The 21,923-nt window shown below is 45.1% G+C and overlaps 1 protein-coding gene across 11 annotated transcripts in view; it reads right to left on the reverse strand.

Annotated features, from left to right (window-relative positions):
- The window catches only part of LOC135515814 (protein phosphatase 1 regulatory subunit 12A-like), a 62,486-nt gene that overhangs the window by 14,375 nt on the left and 26,188 nt on the right, over positions 1–21,923 (reverse strand). For 3 of the 11 annotated variants that reach the window (XR_010451857.1, XM_064939559.1, XM_064939567.1), the window contains exons 3-20: positions 21,074–21,192; positions 13,737–13,896; positions 12,916–13,060; positions 12,706–12,780; positions 12,371–12,462; positions 11,807–11,964; positions 11,112–11,245; positions 6,864–7,127; positions 6,342–6,433; positions 5,773–5,892; positions 5,007–5,159; positions 4,495–4,662; positions 4,149–4,298; positions 3,335–3,425; positions 2,552–2,731; positions 2,138–2,342; positions 555–685; positions 203–268 (exon numbers count right to left, since the gene is read on the reverse strand). Coding sequence is in view for 10 of the 11 variants with exons in the window: in XM_064939559.1 (XP_064795631.1) it covers positions 203–268; positions 555–685; positions 2,138–2,342; positions 2,552–2,731; positions 3,335–3,425; positions 4,149–4,298; positions 4,495–4,662; positions 5,007–5,159; positions 5,773–5,892; positions 6,342–6,433; positions 6,864–7,127; positions 11,112–11,245; positions 11,807–11,964; positions 12,371–12,462; positions 12,706–12,780; positions 12,916–13,060; positions 13,737–13,896; positions 21,074–21,192 (2,503 nt within the window). In the remaining variant the exon portion in view is untranslated. Of the gene's footprint in view, positions 1–202; positions 269–554; positions 686–2,137; positions 2,343–2,551; positions 2,732–3,334; positions 3,426–4,148; positions 4,299–4,494; positions 4,663–5,006; positions 5,160–5,772; positions 5,893–6,341; positions 6,434–6,863; positions 7,128–7,973; positions 8,082–11,111; positions 11,246–11,806; positions 11,965–12,370; positions 12,463–12,705; positions 12,781–12,915; positions 13,061–13,736; positions 13,897–21,073; positions 21,193–21,923 lie in introns of all 11 variants that reach the window. The other 8 variants (XM_064939560.1, XM_064939569.1, XM_064939568.1 and 5 more) reach the window with 7 other exon arrangements.

The raw sequence follows: 21,923 nt of genomic DNA on the forward strand, positions 1-21,923 counted from the left end.
ATATCCAAATCAGACTTTAACCACCTTGAGCCCGTTTCAAATTAATAATACAAAAATAACAGATTTGACATACATCCACTTAGTTCGATCAGATGTGTTGAATTTGCGCAAATGAGGGCGTCACAGCATCCTGCGTTCCAATGACCTCTTTACTGCATCTATTGTGGGTTTATTTCTGCACGGTTGTGTGGACTAAGGTTACCTGAGGTTCACCCTTGATGCTGCCTTCCTCGGAGTCCGCCGATTGGTCTGGGTCATTGTCATCACTCTGGAACGCAAGGAGGGACAGGAGGTCAGGAACAGCACCGGGACAGTTATTCTCAGAATAAACCCAAAGTCTGGCTGAAAAACCCCAATCACCTACATCCAGATGTTTCATGGAGGTGCACTTCAGTGTAGTACCTCGAGAGTAGTTGTACTGCTAAATCTATAAAATGGCTTTTCACCTCAAACTGACATGTATCCTTATTACCTTAAAGGTGGGTCAAGTGGGCTCTGTTCATTACACTTGAGGCATGTCCACATTAAAGTGTCAGTGTGTGTATGTCACAAACCCCATCTTGGGTCCAGAAAGACACCCCGGTGGAGCGTCTCTTCTCACGGGGCCGCCGGCGATCCCGTATGGAGCGGGGCTGGGACTTATCCTCTCCCTCCTTCTCCTCCTCCTGCTGCTTCTTGTCTGATTCTGTCAATCACAGAGACTGAGTGAGACATATGCACTGGACCTAGTACATTTGGGGTCAATTCCAATTCGTCAGGTTTACATTGTCAAATCAAAATGTAATTTTGGAAATGCATTTGACTTTACTGAGGAGCCTAACTGGTGACAAACTATTAGTCACCCAATAAATGAGCATGTCCTTCATCAATAGTGTTCATTAGTCAGTGTGTGCCGACATCAAAGTTTCATTCCATCAAAGCATAGTTCGGTAAACCTTAAGTTATATCTTTGGTTTGCGCCTCCCGAGTGGCACAGAGGTCTAAGGCACAGAATCGCAGTGCTGAGGCGCTACTACAGCCTCGAGTTCGATCTCAGGCTGTGTCACAGCAGGACGTGACCGGGAGACCCATGGGGCGGGGTACAATTGGCCGGCTGGGATTTCCTTGTCTCATCGTGCTCTAGCGACTACTTGTGGCGGGCCAGCCACCTGCAAGCGGACTCGGTCGTCAGTTGGACGGTGTTTCCTCCGACACATTGGTGCGGCTGGCTTCCTGGTTAAGCGAGCAGAGTCAAGAAGCAGTGTGGCTTGGCAGGGCCATGTTTCATTTAAGGCATTTCATTTAAGGAAACCCAATCCTTTCCCTGCCTGGGTGGAACCAGTCACATGGCGATTCGATTTTTACCTTTATTTAACTAGGCAAGTCAGTTAAGAACAAATTCTTATTTTCAATGACGGCCTAGGAACCTAGGTTAACTGGTTAACCAGTGGGTTAACTTCAGGGGCAGAACGACAGATTTGTACCTTGTCAGGTTGGGGGTTTGAACTTGCAACCTTCCGGTTACTAGTCCAACGCTCTAACCACTAGGCTACGCTGCCACCCCGATACAGTGGAAAGTATTCATACCCCTTAACTTGTTCTACATTTTGTTCTGTTTCAGCCTGAATTCAAAATGGATTAAATTGATAATTTGTTAACCCATCTACACAAAATATCCCATAATGACAAAGTGAAAAGACATTTTTAGATTTATTGAAAATGTAATACAGAAATCTAATTTACAGAAGTATTCCCGAGTCAATTCTTTGCATAAACAACTTGGCAGCGATACAGATTTAAGTAGTCTTTGGTTTGGCTGTATGCTTGGGGTCATTCTGCTGCTGGAATGTAAATCTTCACCCTCAGTCTAAGGTCCTTTACGCTCTCAAGCAGGTTCTCCAAGAAATTGGCTGCATGTGTCTATTCATTGGTCCCTCTATCCTTACCAGTCTCCCAGTCCCTGCTGCTGAAAAGCATTCCCATAGCATGCTGCTGCCACCACGCAATGCAATGCTGACATTGTCCAGAAAGCTTACAGTTTGGCATGAGAGTACATAGATTTATCATACTGATACACCGAATGGCAGCAACATATGAGGTTTAATACAATCCATAGCATTTAGAGATCTGCACCCGTAGCTCTGCTCTAAAGGCTGACCTTTCTCAGTGTCCCTGGAGGAGCGGCTGTAGGAAGAGGTGATGCCCGTCAGGCTGTTGGGCCTGTTGAGGGAGCTGGAGGAGGAAGTGATGCTGGTCAGGCTGTTGGGCCTGTTGAGGGAGCTGGAGGTGGTGGAGGACGGGGTGGAGGCCGTGCTCAGGGTGGAGGTGGTTGAGGTGGTGGAGGGACGGTAGCGCTGGTAAGTCTGGAGAGGAGAAAGAACAGGAAGTCCAGAATGGTTACAGTCTTCTGATCAAACAACCAGAGCTTGAGGAAAACTGCCAAAAAATGTACCTAATTTACTTAGAAACCTCAAGTGATTGTCAGTTTACACATCAACAGTAAACTCATATGTTGCATTTCCAGATGGATAATAGAGCATCGTAAATAACTCTTGGGGAAGCCATGACATACCTCTTCGAAGCTGCGGTACCTCGACCGGTAGTCGTCCTCCTTGGTCTCACCAGTCTCCTTCTCCTCTTGCTTCTCCTTGTCTTGTTTCTCCTTCTCTTCTTTCTCCTCCTCCCGGGTCCGTGTGGGGCGGCTCCTGCCGATGGTCTTCTCTGCCTCTTGGAGGTCAGTCAGAGTCACACCCTGAGAGGAAACGGAGAGAATTTAGTGAATCTCTGCCGAAAGGGGTTACAGGAGCAAATGTTTGTTATTTGGCAATTTTGATATCCTCATGGAAAGAAAAACTACAAAATGGCAGTAATCTGCATTTTGGAAGATGAAACTGTACAACTAATTTCAGGCATTCTCTTACTGCACTGTGAACATTGTGGTTATGGAAAGTAAATTTACTTGGGCATTTTAAGCTGAACCATATTTAGTCATTTCAGAAAGTATTCGTGACAGCGTGGAAAAGGACCAGCCCAGTTTCCTACAGCTTGTAAACAATCTCATTAAAACTCGCCACGCTTAGGAATGTGTGCCACTTTACACAATGTTTATGTTTCCGCAATAAAAACAAACTGGCAATAACCTTTCTTTTTTTTTTTTTTTTTTTACAACAATCAGTTCAGCTATATTAGCCCAAGCCACATTATGGCAGAATACTTGATAACATGTACATTACTTTTTCTTATTTCAAAAGTCCAATAAGAAGTGACTCAGTTGACACAGCATTTATCGACAAGTATTTGGTTGGCCATTTAGGGCCAGTTCAGAAGCAGAGTTAGGACAGATGTCTTCACTAACCTGGGTAGACCGTCTGGACTGTCTAGCCTGTCTGGAGCGGGCTTTCCTCTGGGACTCCGACTCTTCATCCCTAACAGGCGTGAGGTACGATCTGCAACACAAACAAGGACAGGCGTGAGGTACAATCTTGAACAAAAACAAGCTAAAGCCACATGTAAGGATGATGGACGTGGTAGTTATGAGATTAGGCTATGTAACTGAACAGTTGTCAATCGAAAATGGCAAATCTAACAGTGTTTTCTCTGCTCACATCCATATTTGTATTGTACCATCAGCTGTGGAGATATTTATTCTCCTTTCACCTTTAATTTAGCATCAGTCTCAAAATATTGCAAATACTGAGGGAACAAGACAGGTAATTGTAATGCTTTCTTTGAAGAGGGAATGTGTTCCTTCACCGCATTCAAAAATATGAACACAATTACTCGTGAGCCTTGTCTAGGCATTGAGAAACCCCATATTCCTTATAAGGAGAACTTTCTGAAGCAGTCAGGGTTCTAGAACCCTCCCAGAACAGGTGGCTTCTTTCAGCAGCAGTGATTTCACAGGAAGACGTGCTCTTAACCCCATTCATTTTAACAGACTCCCACTCCTCCTCCAGTGTGTACACATTGTAGGAGATCACACCCAATTCTCAAGTAGGCAATGCAATCTCAAACGGCACAGGATCCTGCAAGCTTCAAGATATCCCACTTTCAGAGATGGCAGTTATTACATTGAAGAAGTGAAGAAACATGAGCTGTGTGTATCAGTGACAACCTTGTTTTTCCCCCATGGGTGCACGTGTGTGTGTGTGTGCAGGGGGTGCGCGTACGTGCGCATGTCGGACCTGCGTCTCTCCCTGCCGTCAGAGCCAATGATCGTGCCAGTAGTGGACGTGGTGGTGGTGGTAGAACCAGTGTTAATCGTAGGGATGACTGCAGCAGACTCCTTCTCCCTCTCCGCACTCTCCTCTGCCCAGTACCTGATCCACACAATTGTACACACACAGGACTTCAAAAGAGGACTAACAACTAACTGCCATTCCCAGCAATCTAGATAATAAAATGGCCTTAAATGATAAAGTAAAAAGTACTTATTTTACATAGCGGTGCAATGCTCCTCTTACATTATTTGGGGGAGATCCCTGTGTGTCACATGCATGTTTTACGTGTGTGTACCTGCTGGTGAGGCTGGAGGATCCGGTGCGGGTGGAGGAGCCCAGGCTGGAGAGCAGGCTGCGGTCACGGTGGCCGGTGGGCGAGGTAACAGACGAGGTGGTTGTGGTGGTGCTAGTGGAGGAAGAGGTGGTCGAACCCAGGTCCTCGTGCCTCCTGCCAAAGGAACCACTGTGGATATCAGTGGAACAACAGTCAGAAGGAACGAGACAACAGGAAAGAGGGAAGGAGAGTGAAAGAGGCTGGAGAGGACCCATTACCCATGCCATGAATGGCACGTTACAATCCAATACAGTTAACACTGTGGCCGTTGAAGATTAATTCCTCTCCCATTAGCCGTTACCCAGTATTCCAAAATGGGGTTGATTCTCTTTAGTTAATGGGAGGGTCAAGAGAACACCATAGTCACAAAGACACATGGAACTACACAACACTTATGCAGTCGAGACCAACAGACAGGTGACAGACAGTGGAGGTGGAGAGGGGTTCTTGTTCAGTGGGGGCTGGTGGTATACCTGCGGTAAATGCTGTAAGACTGGTAGTGGGAGGTGGGCGACTGCCAGGGTTTAGTGTTACAGGTGATAGGGTCCAAGCTGGAGGCAGACGAGGACTTGGCTGGCACGTCCCGCGTGCTGCCGCTCCGCCCTAGTGTTAGCGTGTGGGACGTGCTGGCAGTGTGTGGGGGTGGGGGGAGCGAAGATAGGCATGTTAGCAAGGGGGCACACCACACACATTAATATAACACACACACAAACACTAAGCTCTGATACACTTGGTCCATGTCTTGGTTTCTTGAGCCATAGTGATGGATTCTGGATTATGTCGTTTTGGAACCTTGCAGGCTGTAAGAGCGTGACAATGGCAGATTGTAATGTAGAACCTGGTGTGTAGTATAGAGAAACTAAAGGCACAGAAACCTGACAGGACTAGTAGTCATGCAGGAGACTGTGGCGTTTGTGACAGAGGCGTTAGACTGACTTGAACAGCTTTTCTCAGTAGATGTTTGCATGTACATGCACTGCTTTCAAATGGGACATTAGCATTGAGCAAAACTACTAAGAGTGAACTAAAAAGTGTAACTGGATATGTCCACAACGTTATTAGCAAGTCCAGAACTGGTACTGAATGAATGGATGCGCTGATCTGGTGTAGTGAGTCAGTCACGTTGAGGACCCTGAGGGGTAGCATATAGTGAAGCGTGGCAAACCTGCGCTGATCTGGTGTAGTGAGTCAGTCACGTTGAGGACCCTGAGGGGTAGCATATAGTGAAGCGTGGCAAACCTGCGCTGATAGCTGGGTGTTGTTCGATTGGTGGAAGCGCTTCCTTCACTGTTCTTCAGCTCATCGTCCCAGCGTCTCCTGGTGTAGGAGCCGCTACGTACCAGACTAGCAGCAGTGTCCCTGGGATTGGAACCACACACACTACAATAGCACCCAGGGATCCACAATATACAGGCAAGGACCAGCAGCAATGTGCTACAACAAGTCAGCACTGGATAAATCCTAAAATGTGTCTAAAATGTAAAATCAGTAATGACTAACAAAGTATCAATGACCGATATTTGTAACACATTTGAGATATTGTCAATCTAATTGATGCTGGTCAAATGTGACCCGTGAGAATATTATTTTCCAGTAACTAATTCCTACACGTCATAGAAATATGTATGAGCCCACTTTTTTAAATCTGTAGATTTTTCATTGTAAACTGAAGTACTCAGAGGCAGCAGAGCAGCTACATAAAGACAACATGCAGTGCTGTTTTTGGCCTGTAACACACAGCAGTGAACAGCAGGTGGTGCTCCTGTCTATGCACTTTTCCCTTTGGAGGGACCACGCTGGCACTTCACCTGTTCTCCTTCTCGTCAACGTCTGATGTACTGGCCAGTCTCCTGGGGATGGTGGGGGCAACGTAGGCAAGTCTGGTTCCTTTGTCTTTTTCCTGCACATGAAACATTAGGAGCTCAAGCAAATGGCTCAAAACACAAACTACATCTACTAACATTCTTCACACATTGTCCCCCAGCCAACAAACCAGTCTCCGTCAACGGTGGATTTCAACTTAACGCAAATTTAAGACAGTCTGGAACGGTGATACCGGTATATGTCCATCAACTTCATCTTAATATACACACTTCAATGTGTTCAAAGCAGCTGGACATATAACATGATTTGAAACAGATGTCATCAAATATCAGCACTATTGACTAGGATAGAGAGGGACACATTGTTATAGTAGGGGCACTGAGTGGGTCCTATAGAGACATACAGTAAGTAAATGATATCGGGTCAGCACTAATGACAAGCTCAGATAGGGACACATTATGACTGCACTGATGCCTGGGTGAAACAGCGTTAAGTTAGCTACTGACCTTCTCTTTGTCCTTGTTGTCCAGGGAGGAGGAGAGGCGGGGGCTGGAGGCCGAGCGCATCACCCCGGCCGTGTCCTTCTCCTTCTGGGCCTCCTTAGTGGCCGTGATCTCCGCCAGCGCCCCGTAGCTGCCCGTCTTCCTCAGACCCAGGCGCCACGACGCCGGGGACTCGTCCGATTTCTTAGTCTTGTCATCCTCCTGTTTATCTTTAGGGGAGACCTCTTTAGGAGAGACCTTACCGGCAGGGGACACCTGCTGGGCCACCTGGGGGAAGAGAGAGAGGAGAGGGGTTAGTGGCTAGCCGTTAGCAAAACACGTTAATAAGGGGGGTTTATACAGAGAGCAGACGAAGGCAGCAGTCCGGGGTTTAGTTTAGTTTTCTGGGGTGAAGAACACAGAGCAGTCCAGAGGTTAAGAGGTCAAAAAGCAAAGGTTTGTGTGGAATGAATCTGCAGAGGCTACGGTCTGATCTATGGCAGCACTTGATAACGTGTCATGGATTGACAACAAATTCAAGGGGGATGTTTGAGTAGGGGCGCATGGGGGGGGTCTGGAGACATGCCGGAGACATGCTCACTTGCACCCCTAGAAATAATATAACCATATCTAGGTCGACTGCTCCCTTGAAAAAGAATCCTTGGTCTCAATGGGAATCCCTGCTAAAATAAAGGTAAAATAAATAAACGCTGGTACTAGGACTTTTGACTGAGGGCCAGAGTACCGACTCCTTAATCTTAGCAGCAGTGGCAGGCCTAGAATCAGACACGAAAGAGACTAAACACTTCACTTAAACTCCAGTTAGTGATTAAGTCCTCACACAAGCCTTGGGAATATGGTTACACTGCACACATAATGGCTACAGAAACATCAAATAGACCACACTAGTTGGAGCACATGAGCCACAGACACACAGAGAAAGCATTATAGGACAGTGTGTTTGAAGACCCATGCAGAAAACAAATGTTTTGGCGGGGGGGGGGGCTGTCACTATGTTAGCAAGAGTGTTGACTGGATGGGCTATTGAAGTCAGGTGATTAGGCAAGTTGTCATTTGGTGCGGCGGTAACAAGGGCAGGGTAACTAATAACTCTGGAACACACCAATGCCTCACCATGGTTTTTTTGGGCACAAGAGAAATGCCAGTTTTGCGCAAGCCTTGACGCCACAATGCAGGACAGCTTGGCTCCACCACAGGCATGAGGGCAGTAATATAATCAGACTAAAGCCAATCAAGACAAGAGCCATGATGAGAGAGGGGCGGACAGAGAGAAAGAGACAAATGGAGTGGGAGAGAAACAGAGTAGAGAGAGAGAAGCAGCAAAGAGACAGTTCCTAGCACAGAGAGAGAGATATAATTTAAGGCCTGACCACACCAAACAATGTCTGACAAGGGGGTCAATCGTTTCTATTGGTTGAGTGAGTGACAGCTCTCGCAGGACACAAGAGGCATTTTGAAAAGAAGACAATGCTAGTCTCAAAGCGGACATTGTTAATTGTTTTGGTCACTCTCGTTAGACAGAAGACATTGTGTTGTGTGTGCGCTAGGCATTAAAGCAGGAGGGGAATAAGAGCATTTCTACAACAGAGATAACAGGAAATATTGATAACAGGGATAGTGATGGGTACATTTCATAGTCTGGACTTCAGCTTGAATGCAGAGTCCTCCACAAAGAAAATGCAATCAGATGGGAGGATATATCCAATGGGAGAAATTTCCTTGGGCACATAACATCAACTTGAAGGGAAAACGTGACCGTTTCAAAAAATTGTGGACTTCAACGAAACGTAAAAACAGAAGTAGTATAGACCAGGTATTGTTTATTGCAGGTATTTTTCTAGTTTAATGATACTGTGCCAGTGGTGTTGACATTTAAAGTAAGAGTGGTTTGTAGTATCATTAGGATAATGTTGCGCAAGTCCATTGCCTCAGTTCTTATGAGGGAATAAAGCAAAGTGCCCTCTAAAGAGTAACAGGCCTGCACTGAGACAGTATATGGACGGAGGTCACTGAGTACATTGTCAGCTCCAACGCCACATCTGCACTGCAGAGGGCAGCAGACAAAGGGAAACTGGGGTCATTTTTGAAAGAAATTCCCATCCTCATGGTGTCTTGTAATAATCAACACTGCTAAAATATTTGACTGAGGACCTTACCTGTGTCCTTCCAGGGGTCAACAGTGTGCCATTAACAATGTCGAGCAAAGCTACCCACCCCCATGTACAACCACTGCTATGCCCTCAGACAACCCATCAAACAAGCAAAGCGCTAATACAGGATTCAGATTGAATCGTACTACACCGGCTCTGACGCTCGTCGGATGTGGCAGGGCTTGAAAACTATTATCGACTACAAAGGGAAACCCAGATGCGAGGTGCATTTTCAACCTCTCCCTGACCAAGTCTGTAATACCTACATGTTTCAAGCAGACCACCAAAGTCCCCGTGCCCAAGGAAGCAAAGGTAACCTGCCTAAATGATTACCGCCCCATGGCACTCATGTTGGTAGCCATGAAGTGCTTTGAAAGGTTGGTCATGGCTCACATCAACAGCATCCTCCCAGACACCCTAGACCCACTCCAATTTGCCTACCGCCCCAACAGATAATGCAATCTCAATCACACTCCACACCACCCTTCCTCACCTGGACAAAAGGAACACCTATGTGAGAATGCTGTTCATCGACTACAGCACAGCATTAAACACCATAGTGTCCACGAAGCTCATCACTAAGCTAAGGACCCTGGGACTGAACACCTCCCTCTGCAACTGGATCCTGGACTGCCTGACGGGCCACCCCCAGGTGATAGGAGTAGGCAACAACACGTCTGCTACACTGATCCTTAACAATGGGGCCCCTCAGGGGTACTTAGTTCCCTCCTGTATTCCCTGTTCACCCACGACTCCATGGCAAAACACAACTCCAACACTTTCATTAAGTTTCCTGACGACACACGTGGTCGGCCTGATCACCGACAATGATGAGACAGCCTATAGGGAGGTCAGAGAACTGACAGTGTGGTGCCAGAACAACCTCTCCGTCAATGTGTGCAAGACAAAGCAGCTGATCGTGGACCACAGGAAAATAAGGGCCTAACAGGCCCCCATTAACATCGCCGGGGCTGTAGTGGAACGGGTCGAGAGTTTCAAGTTCCTTAGTGTCCACATCACCAACAAACTATCATGGTCCAAACATACCAAGACAGTCATAAAGAGGGCATGACAAAACCTTTTCCCCTCAGGAGACTGAAAAGATTTGGCATAGGTCCTCAGATCCTCAAAAAGTTCAGCTGCACCATGGAGAGCATCCTGCCTGGTATGGAAACTGCTCAGCATCTGACCATAAGGCGTAACAGAGGGTCGTGAAAACAGCCCTGTACGTCACTGGGGACAAGCTTCCTGCCATCCAGGACCTATATACTAAGCGGTGCCAGAGACTCCAGTCACCCAAGTTAAACTGTTCTCTCTGCTACTGCACGGCAAGCGGTACCGGAAGGCAAAGTCTAGGACCAAAAGGCTCCTCAACAGCTTCTACCCCCAAGCCATTAGAGTGCTGAACAATTCATAAGTCTACACGTGTCACGGTAAAGTCTACACGTGTCACGGTAAAGTCTACACGTGTCACGGTAAAGTCTACACGTGTCACGGTAAAGTCTACACGTGTCACGGTAAAGTCTACACGTGTCGTATTCGGCGCATATGGAAAATAAAGTTTGATTTGAAGACCAGAGCTCCTGTTCTTCAACTAATTGTAACTCACGCCCCCTGGGCCTCTGACATTTGTTTCGGTTCACAGTGTACCGCAGGTGTCGACAACACCTACCCAAGTGTTGTACTCTTCATGTGACCGGCAACAAATCCCAGGTATCCCCTTTATGTAAACCCTGTGTAACTTCAGCCAAGCGTGAAGCGTGGGTTTGTGTTAAAGCTTTAACTAAACAGACATGGAATTATATTGATCTGTATACCGGTGAGGCATTGCGCTGGCTCATTTCAGGGCCTCGCGTAAACTGAGCTCAGGCGTAGCTATGTATCCCGGTTTACAGGCTACATCTTAACGCATCAGCGGTTAAACCTTCCTTTTAGGTTCTATAATTAACAAACTTCTGGGACACGGAACCACTTGGTCAGTCATGTGACTCCAGAAAGAGTTCTTCAGTAGAGGGAGCTGTAAAGGCGTGATAAACTCTCTGCAGAAGAGGCTGACGATGACTAGTGGAGGACTTCAGTGGACCTATCCACCAGGCCGTACCTTCTTGACAGGCGAGGTGAGAGTCACCTGGTTAGTGGGGCTGGTTGGGGAGGTGGACACCGTAACGCTGGTCGGCGTTGGCACCACAGCAGTGCCGTTACTGTTGCTCACAGGGACAGGCGTCTTGCTCTTGTCTGGAGGGGAGGAAGAGAGGGGCTAGTATGAGTTACTGATGCATAAAAACTGGTTTATACTTCATCTAACCACGTGCCTGTAGACCATTAAAATGCATCAAGTGTTTCTTGGCAAAAAAATTATAAAAACGATACTCAGGAAGACTGTCGTCTGCAGACCGTCATTGCAACTGTTGCTCGTAAGATATGGTCTGATTAGCTGTCTTTTTGACATAGCTTTTTAGTACTAAAATAATCTTTAAATGGATGGGTTTGTCTGTGTTAAAATAGAGCAGGTATGCTTTTTTGACCATATTTTGTTGATGTAATGCAGACTGTCATTTTTGTGTTTATACTTTTTCATAAAGATGCACGACCATAGGTGATGTCACAGACAAGTGTTTATGATGTCATTGCAACAAGTATGTACAGACACGGTTCCAAAGAGTACATCTACGACACACTACAACATTTACAAATCAGTTCAACTAATGTAGACAGTCTAAGGTCTTCTTCAGAAATCAGGTCAGGGTTTAGAAACACCCTGCCTGCCAGTGTACCATTACAGTAGGTTGAACGTACCGGCTTCAGTCTCAGACTCCGAGTCTTCCTCCTCTTCCTCCTCGCTGGAGCAGCTGGACTCCTGGTCCTTCTTTCCCTCTTCCTCATCCACCTTCTCCGGTTCCAGGGCCTCGATGCGCGGGGCGGGCTTCTCGGGCTCCAAGAGGAGGGTCTCTTTGCTGGAACACATGTTTTGTACTTTTTGTGTGCATGGATTCATTATTAAACTACAAAGATATGTGCACCATTTCAGAGCAACACTCAAACCTGCATATTATCAGGGTGCCTCAATTACTTAGAGATACTTTCAATGTACTGAATACTTAAAACATGAACTTAACTCTATATAGCTGGGGTACCGGCACAGAGTCTATGTGCAGTGGGCACCGGTTAGTCGAGGTAATATGTACAAGTAGGTAGAATTATTAACGTGAATATGCATAGATAGAGTGAAGCAGCAGTGTAAAAGAGGCGTTGGGCGACCTACCCTGCGGTTAATTCATAAAAGACAATCCATTACATGACTGTATTTCACTGAGTGACTACCTAATGTCACCCCATTTCCCCCCCAACCAGGACATTTACCTCTTAATGGATTTTAGATTTTGATTGTTGTCCCCAGTGGTCGTCGTTTCTATCAAGGGAGACTTCTTAACATCCTTCTTTTCACTATTGAGCTGCAACGGGAGAAAAACATTAAATGATTGAAGGCAGTAAGCTCCCTAAAGCTATAAATGTAAAACTTTTTATTTTTTTATTTTAGACAGTCTGATTTGATCAAGGGCCTCTGCTACGATAACACCTGCAAGGCATATACCAGTGACTCTCAGTTTCACTTTTGAAAGCTTTAATAGCAGGTTATGCAGTTCATCCAGGCTCAAATGAAAGCGCTTATGTAAGCATTAGCCACACTGGCTTACCAGATTCTGCTTTTTCTGTAATTCCTCTAAGTAGCCAAGGACATCTTCATCTGCGACATCAAAAGCAGTCTGACCCTGAGGAGGAAGCAGACAATTCTCAGAACAAGTGTTATGAGAAGAGCACATGTGCAGTACAGAACATGCTCCACATTCAACTGAACCTTAGAGGGTATGGATAGAGGATGGAGACTCTGTAGAAGTACTACCCACCACTTTATTGATAAGGTCCATGTCACACAGGTTCTCCACCAGTATCTTGCAGGCCTCCTCTTTGCCCCAATGTGAAGCAGCGTGGAGCGGGGTCCAGCCGTCAAAGTCTTTAATATTTACATCATACCCTGCTTGGATTAAAAGCCTGGTGGGCGCAGGGGGGGGGGACAACAAAAATAGTGTTTATGAGATTTAGCTAATCTTGTTCTTTTGGATTTGGTGCTGCAACCTAATCTTATTAGTCGTTGCCAGTGTCCAGGCTTTTGTTACTGTGCCAGCATTTTGGCTGCATTTTGTATTAGTTCGGCAACAACAGAACCCAAAGACACAAATAAACCAAAAAGTATTCCATCAAATATTTGCATAAGTGCAGATACATTCGTGCAAAAGGTTTAAGAACCCTATTTCAGTCAATAAACATCTTGCAGGACAGGAAAAAATGTTGACCTCTGAGTATCTGGTCCTCAACATGGTAGATGTTAGTGTTAGCCAACTATGGCAGTGGAGTGTGTGGGAGACTTCGTTGGCTGCATTCCCAGGAGCAGATGGACAGGGTGCTGCAGTCCCTCCCTTAGGCAGTCTGTCTGTACTGACAGGCCAGAGATTGGTTCTTGATAACCACTGACACAGTAATGAAGTAAATTCCCACAAGGGACATGGCTATAAGCAGAATCCACTGAACAAATATCTAACGACAACATGTAAGTGGAAATCTCTTAAAAATCAGCATTAATAAAGGTGATAAGTCTAGAATATAAAGGAATCCAACGATGGGCTACAGCTTGTTAGAGGTAAAGGCGAGGTAAGGAGTCTGGACGTACTTTAAAACCTCAGCGTATCCCTTGGCGGCGGCCACGTGGAGTGCGGTCCCCCCGGACTTGGCGTGTCGGACGTCGTTGATGGTTCCGCTGTTGAGCCACTGCCGGGCGTCCCTCAGCATGATCCGCTCCTCCTCCTTCCTGGCCGCCTCGATGTCCACGCCTGGTGAGGGCGAAGTGTAACAGTGACCACTGTTAGTCTGGCCTCGGTGGATTAACTGCTACTTAAAAAGAGGCATGTCCCTATAAACACTGGAGATTATCTAGGCTACAAAAGAGCAGTAGAAGGCAGAAACTGTTAGGAAATAAATGCTGCCTGTCTGCCATTCAACCCCAGGGAACTAACATCACAATATTACAGAAGTGATTCAAAGACAAAAATGGAACCCTGAAATTAGCTGAAAATGACCACATCACATACACATGCTTGCCACACATGGCCTTAAGTGAATGAGTTGAAGGCTCACACTCAAATGGGGAACTACAGTCCAGAGTTTCATTTGAAACTAGCAATGGATGAAAAGTCAATGAGTCTGATACCCTTTACACAGCAGAAATCTGACCTGGAATATTACACAACAGGCTGAATGTCCCTATGGTTTACACAGTGTTGTAAGCGAGCTATGGACATTTGACATACTTTGTATGGCGAGGTGTCAAAATCCAGGCCATGTAGGCATGTAGTTTAAGCAAATAATCCACTTGTGGTTGTGCAAAGTGAGTGGGAGCAAAGCTAGCACTCTTTTCTATAGACTAGAGGCCTCTGACCTCTGACAAATTGCTTATTTCAATATTTTGTCCATGTTATCACTGCTCTGGGACTGATAGCAAACACAGTAAGTTTTCCATGTGGGTCAGTATGTCTAAGGTATGGGCCGGCATTATACAGGATACAGGCTGTTGCAGGAACAGGCGTGTACCGTCTTGCCGACACTCGACTGGAACCCGAGACGGCTGAAATTTGGAGCAACTGGTGAAGGCGTGTCTGACTACTCAGCTGTGAGTTGATATGCTCATTGTTTATGTAGTTGAGCACTAAGTGCTCTGGGGTGGAAGCCAACAACATTTCAGCTGATCCTATAGGTTTTGGGTTTCTCGTATGATGCACAATCATCCCTCAGCTCCTGGAAAAACAGCTGGACTTTCTTTTTCTATCCATTCATGAAATTACTTTATTTGTCCATTCATGAGAAAAGCAGCATTAAAAAATGAAAATTGACTAAGATCGAACATAAGGTCCAGGAATAGTTGATTTTATTCAAAAACAGATCGACATTCGTTAAATCAGCGCTGGTTCAGTGCCTTGTTAACACCATCTGTCATTGTTGATGAGATTACCGAGTTGAAGTGTGACTAATTAAAAAGGACAAAAGAAGATTCCAACTGTCTGACAGTGTGTTAGGCTGGATGGACAGGGAGCAGTTTACTCCAGCCAGAGGTTCTGACCTCGCGCCAGCAGAGGAGAACAAGGGACGATGGGACGTAGATCTGTCAGCTAGGGGACCTTGGCAAAAATTCCTGCACAAATTCACTGACAGAACGCCGCTTGTCTGCATGCTGCGTTTCAATCGTGGGAAGAAATTAAGACTTGGAAACGGTATGAAACTGACTCCTGGCTGCCCAAGAACCAATCCTGCTGCACAGCTACAGCTCACCACAGTCCATCTAGTTTGGTTTTACTTTCATATTGTGCAGTAAGAGTTAATGGTTATGACAAAAATACTTCTAGCTAAACTATAAGCCTTTGCATTGAGTTTCCCATCCCTTTCATCAACGACACCTTGGGTCACTAGGACGTCTGGGTGCATGGAATAAACAAGCTCCATTTGAAGGGGGGGGATGGGTGTGGCTCCACAAGTCAAATCCCTGACTCACTGCACAAATGAATGGTCCAATGAAACAGATTTTTCCAATACAGAAGTGAATCAATGGGTTCAGGCTGGTCTTGGGGGCAGATGGCACCATGGCTACAGTGTTCTGCAATGCTTTGCCCTTTAGTCCAGTTCATGTGATGCCATTAGTGTAATACACAATGCCCTGCTGTCATAATGGATCTCAATTAGTCCTTTATTCTGCTGGGCTGCCGCGCATGCAGCCTGTGGACCGGGTGGACTGTGGTACAAAAGGTGAGATGTCCACAACCTCACAGATGCATGTTTTACAAATGCACCAGCAAGGCAGGCGAACTATTAGTCAAGGCATTATCAAAATGACTATCCCTGCAGTAATTGGCCTGTATAAATGTTTATTGCATCTGTTACAAAAGGGCCCATCGCTTACTAGAGAACAGGGAATTTAAGGAGTAGCCTGTACTGGTTCTAGAAAAAGGCCTGTGAGACTAATAGATCCTAAGTCGGACTACAAACAGCAGCCTGGTGGAGGAACTGGACACATTCAAAGCTGCTTTTTCAAGAGAAAATTGCACCTTCTACCGGGAAGCTGAGAAAATAAATAGAGAAAGGCCAGTAGACCAGAAAACTGACTGGATGAGGACTGAATCACTCTCCCAAAGCTAGGCCTACATATGGTCTGGTAAAGCCAAAATGGAAAATATCCCAAAGAATCTGACCTGGCGCAAACATGAGAATCCTCTGAGGAAATTCACTTGGACCTCTGAGGATGAGATAACACAGGACTAAATTCAGTGAAGCAAATAATGAAGGGAAAACCTGCTGACTAGCCAAAACTAAATTACCCCAAGACATTGATCAGAGACAGCCCTTATGGGCAGTTATAGAGGTAGTGGGTGGGGGCCAAGTCACCTAATGTCTGGGAGGCAGAGGGGATCTGAAGGTGGAGCCAGCTGCGCGGGAATGGTGGCGGCTCCTTAACGAGTTTAACCCCATGATTAAGGTATCTCTTTAGAGAGGAGACCATGAGACAGGAAGAGAAAAATCACATTAAGCATACAGAGGGAGCTGCACAACACTGTTACATAACTGTACCTTACTGAACACTGAGAACGGAGAGCTGCTCTCGCCATTATTGTGGTAAGGTCAAGAACAATGCGCATGAATTCATTCCCTACGTGGGGTTACATCTAACAGCCTGAGCATTCCACTCATGCTGCAACTCCGCTGCAAACTAATTGCCAGTGTAACTGCCCATCGACCCTCAAAAAAATGTGGCATCACTGATCAGATACAGCCAGGAGGGAGAAACACTTTGCATATTAAAAAGACCTGTATTTGTATTTATTTGTAATAATGGCTATTGCACCAATACTGAATGAACACTTATTTTAACTTAATGCATCAATAAAAATCAATTTAGCCTTAAATAATGAAACATGTTCAATTTGTTTTAAATAATGCAAAAACAAAGTGTTGGAGAAGAAAGTAAAAGTGCAATATGTGCCATGTAAGAAAGCTAACGTTTAAGTTCCTTGCTCAGAACATGAGAACATGAAAGCTGGTGGTTCCTTTTAACATGAGTCTTCAATAGTCCCAGTTAAGAAGTTGTAGGTTGTAGTTATTATGGGAAGTATAGGACTCTCTCTCTCTACCATTTGTATTTCATTAACCTTTGACTATTGGATGTATTTATAGGCACTTTAGTATTGCCAGTGTAACAGTATAGCTTCTGTCCTTCTCCTCGCCCCTACCTGGGCTCGAACCAGGAACACATTGACAACAGCCAACCTCGAAGCAGCTTTACCCATGCAGAGCAAGGGGAACAACCACTCCAAGTCTCAGAGCGAGTGACGTTTGAAACGCTATTAGCGTGCAGCCAGCTAAAAGTGCTGTTTGAATGAATGCTTACGAGCCTGCTGGTGCCTACCACCGCTCAGTCAGGCTGCTCTATCAAATCATAGACTTAGTTATAACATGATAACACACAGAAATACAAGCCGTAGGTCGTTAATATGGTCGAATCTGGAAACTCTTCGAAAACAAGACGTTTATTCTTTCAGTGAAATACGGAACCATTCCATATTTTATCTAACGGGTGGCATCCATAAGTCTAAATATTGCTGTTACATTGCACAACCTTCAATGTTATGTCATAATTACGTAACATTCTGGCAAATTAGGCGTCCCATACTGTTGCATATACACTGACTGCGTGCAATGAACGCAAGAGAAATGACAATTTCGCCTGGTTAATATTGGCTGCTAACCTGGGTTTCCTTAAGCTAAATATGCAGGTTTAAAAATATATACTTCTGTGTATTGATTTTAAGAAAGGCATTGATATTTATGGTTAGGTACACATTGGCGCAACTATACGCACCGCATGGATTATATGCAACACAGGACACGCTAGATAAACTAGTAATATCAACCATGTGAAGTTAACTAGTGATTTATGATTGATTGATTTTTATAAGATAAGTTTAATGCTAGCTAGCAACTTACCTTGGCTGCATTCGCGTAACATGCAGGCTCCTCGTGGAGTGCAATGAGAGGCAGGTGATTAGAGCGTTGGACTAGTTAACTGAAAGGTTGCAAGATTGAATCCCTGAGCTGACAAGGTAAAAATCTGTCGTTCTGCAACCTGAACAAGGCAGTTAACCCACCGTTCATAGGCAGTCATTGAAAAGAAGAAGGCCGTTCTTAACTGACTTGCCTAGTTTAATAAAGATTAAATAGGGGTGTAAAATATTATTATTATTATAAAAATAAATAAAAAACGGCCAAATTGGTGCCCAAAAATACAGATTTCTGATTGTTATGAAAAGTTGAAAATCGGCCCTAATTAAATCGGCCATTCCGATTAATCGGTCAACCTCCAAAATGCAGTGGTGTGCAACATTGTGATGCTGCAGGCAGGAGTTTGTGTGTCTGTCAGTAAGGTATCTTGGGAACTGGCCTACTGACGCCCCGCTTCAAAGCCGCAGACTGTGTATCCATCAAGCCCGGAAAACGAAGGCTGAAAGCTGCAGTCGGCCGTGAGATGTGCAGGGCTCCTGTGGGATAAGCCGCCGCCTCCGTTATATAATACTCTTAAGTAGCGTAGCATGCTAACAAACAGCAGGAGAGGTCATAACTGCTGAATGAATTCTGCACATTCAGCCCTTAGGACTGGAGTGTTAAAAGGATAGGGCTCTGACCACCTCAGCCAAGCCCTGCTCCAGGTCCCTCCACTGCTGCCTTCACCTCATACCCAGACCTGGATCATGTTACTGGGACTAGTCTGGTTCTACTTAAGGCTGGGCTGTATAGCATATTTTACTACATGCCATTATTGCAGAATGAACTTATTGCAGAATGAACTATTTGAATGTTTGGTTTGTTAAAATGTGATATGCTGTGTGTAACGACCATTTTTATAGTTTATACGCTACTTGAGTCATCCGCCTCATCTCTCTCCATGCCACTTTCCACACAGACTTAGCCCAGCCCACTGTCACTCAAGGAGCACTTTCTTGCTTGACCATGAGAAACATAGGGCGCGTTCGTAAATTCACTCTGGCTATCTACTCCGATGTACCAAAGTTCAGAATAACTGATGAACTTACGAACGCTCAATAACCGTTGAATATGTCCGGCATCAGTAAACATCGGAAAAAAGCGTAATTAAATTGTCACCAACACTCTGGGTAACATGAAAACAGCTTAACCAGCTCTACTAGGACAAGTAAAAAGGTTGACTGAGGTTCTCATTCATGTCTGGAATTAACTAGCAAGCTAGCTAACTTTAGCCAGTCAGCTTAGGCACTTGACTGCCATTGTGATGTCAGAACGCTCAGATCAACCCTACTCTTCAGCCAGAGCATCCAGTGTGCGCTCGAAACGCTCAGAATTTACAAAATGGACAAATCTGACAACGCTCTGAATTTACGAACGCCCAGAGTGCGTGGAGCACTCTGGCACTCGAGTTAATTTACGAACACACCCTTAAAGTTAAGTCTGCATATTGGTTCCTACCCTGTCAACTCATTGTCATATCAAACACACTTCAAAATGCCCGTATTATTTATATTCCAACTATAGAATTAGAATAATTATTCTATTTCCATGATTCCAACAGTTTACCGAAGTAAAATTGCAGTTGCAACATTTGTTTACAAAAATAAGGCCTAGTGTTTTTGCCCATATCATGCAGCCCTTATGTGGCAGTGGGGGAATTCTCAAATGAGAGCAGGAAATGCAGAAATTGGTGAAAGTGTAGGATTTCTTTTTAGGTTGAAGAATAGTATAAAACAGAATGGAGAAAGACCCATTGAAATCACTTAGAATGTATGTGTTGCCACTGTAGGGTCACACACTAACCATAAAGCAAAAGTATAACTTTATTTCAAAAGCAACATCAGCATAAAAAACGACAGTGATGTGATATTTTGGCATATCGCCCAGCCCTAGTTCTACTCGTCTACACGTCAGGGGAGGAGCAACCTAAGCAGACAAGGGTGCAAATAACAGAGGGGGCTGTCTGACAAGCTAATCTGCTACCTAACTTCTAATTATGGCTGGTGGCTAGCATGGCTAACAATGTAAACAGTGCAAAGGTGTCCAGCCACACTTAGTGGATTTGAAGAGAGCTGCATTTGGAATGGCTACTAGGTGCAGGAGAGGGCCACAATCTGCCGACAACGTAGCGGCATCATGAGCAGAGGAGTGGTTCATCCCCGGGGCCATTAGCATGTCTGAACAAGGCCTCCCACCGGAGGGGACGGGAACACGTCATCATATCAAGAACACAGGCTCAAAAATAGAGAAACCCTTCCATCCAGTTTAGAATCATCACAAAGAGAAACCCAGAGTTTAAGTGGATCGCATTAATCTCCGAGGCAAAGCGTCGCAGCTACTGGGACTGCGTCTCACTTTATTTCATAAATTCTTTGACACAGTACACGCATGTTATACCTGGACATCATGTACGTAAGCATGGTATTGGGTGAAGTAGTGAAGGGGGAGTTAAACCAGACCAGTGAGCTTGTTGGCCGTGGAGGCTGCAGTGCTATTGAACCAAGCTGAGTGCACGCCACTGGAGGCCTGCCAAGACCTGCCTGATATGAACAGAGGCCACAGCGGCATAGATGCATGTGCCACGATCCATTTCACACACACCAACTCTCCTCCCTTAACTGTCTATTTGGAGAGGCAGTGCATAACTGCCTAGTCTGTATCAAACACAATGATGCTAGCAAAGTAGCAGCACTCAGGTCATTAAAAAGTAATCTATTTTGAAAACATAATGAAAAATATTCCCATTGCCGTTTTAGGCACTTCCCTTCCAATTACAGATGTGAAAAGCCCCATTTATGATATGCTTGGTGGACAATGTTTGACTGGCAATGGTTCAACTGAAAGCAGAAGTGAAAGTTGTTGACTAGCAGGTCAGTGTGGGGCAGACAGTGGGGCAGACAGTGAGTCAGTGCTGCGGTCCGTCTGTACCTTGTCGGTTGATCTCATTCTTCAGGAGCTCTTCCATGGCCTCCTCCTCAGCGATGTCCAGTGGTGTCTCCCCCTCACTGTTCACCACCCCCACACTGGCTCCCTGGCCAATCAGATACCTGCACAAACACACACACTTACTTAGGACAGGTAAGTAGTAGTCCAAATAGTATTAGTAACATTCAGTAGTATGTAACTCTTACACTGACTCAAAATGTATGGATCAAGTCTCTTATTGAACCTGTATTCACCTGGGTTAAATCAAAATGCCTAGGAAATCATGTCCATCTCATTCTATGTATTATGCCTATATAAAGCTACTGCTTTAGGCCTATGAAAAGTTTGAAAACAAAAATGGCACAAATTCTCACAAGACCCATTTATGAGGATTGGAAAATAGATGCATTTACCAATTACCATAACGGTGGATAATGTGTTCCCTTCCCCTGCAGGGAAACAGTCAAGTGAATATATTATGAAAACCTATACGTCATAACCGGGGATTCAGTTAGGAAAATGTGGTGCCGGACATTTGACCGGCAGAGTTTAAAATTTAGCGGACGGTGCTCAAAATGACAGAAATCCCAAGTAGATTATGGTAATTAATATTAACAGAACATACAAGACGAGGAACAACAACATGTGGTCTTTCTTACCAAATTCTGATTCGCACTTCAAATAATAATCCACATTTACTTTCTCAGCCAACAAGACGAGTGACGAACAGCAAAATCACTAACCTTTGACAATCTACTATCCCCCATAGTAGAAAAAAAGACATTCTACTGGTCAGCTTGTCGAGAAAGAAATAGCTTATTTCAAACAGACTGGGACGATAGATCACACCTTC

The sequence above is a fragment of the Oncorhynchus masou genome, chromosome 27, assembly GCF_036934945.1.
Source record: "Oncorhynchus masou masou isolate Uvic2021 chromosome 27, UVic_Omas_1.1, whole genome shotgun sequence".
Lineage (NCBI taxonomy): Eukaryota > Metazoa > Chordata > Actinopteri > Salmoniformes > Salmonidae > Oncorhynchus > Oncorhynchus masou.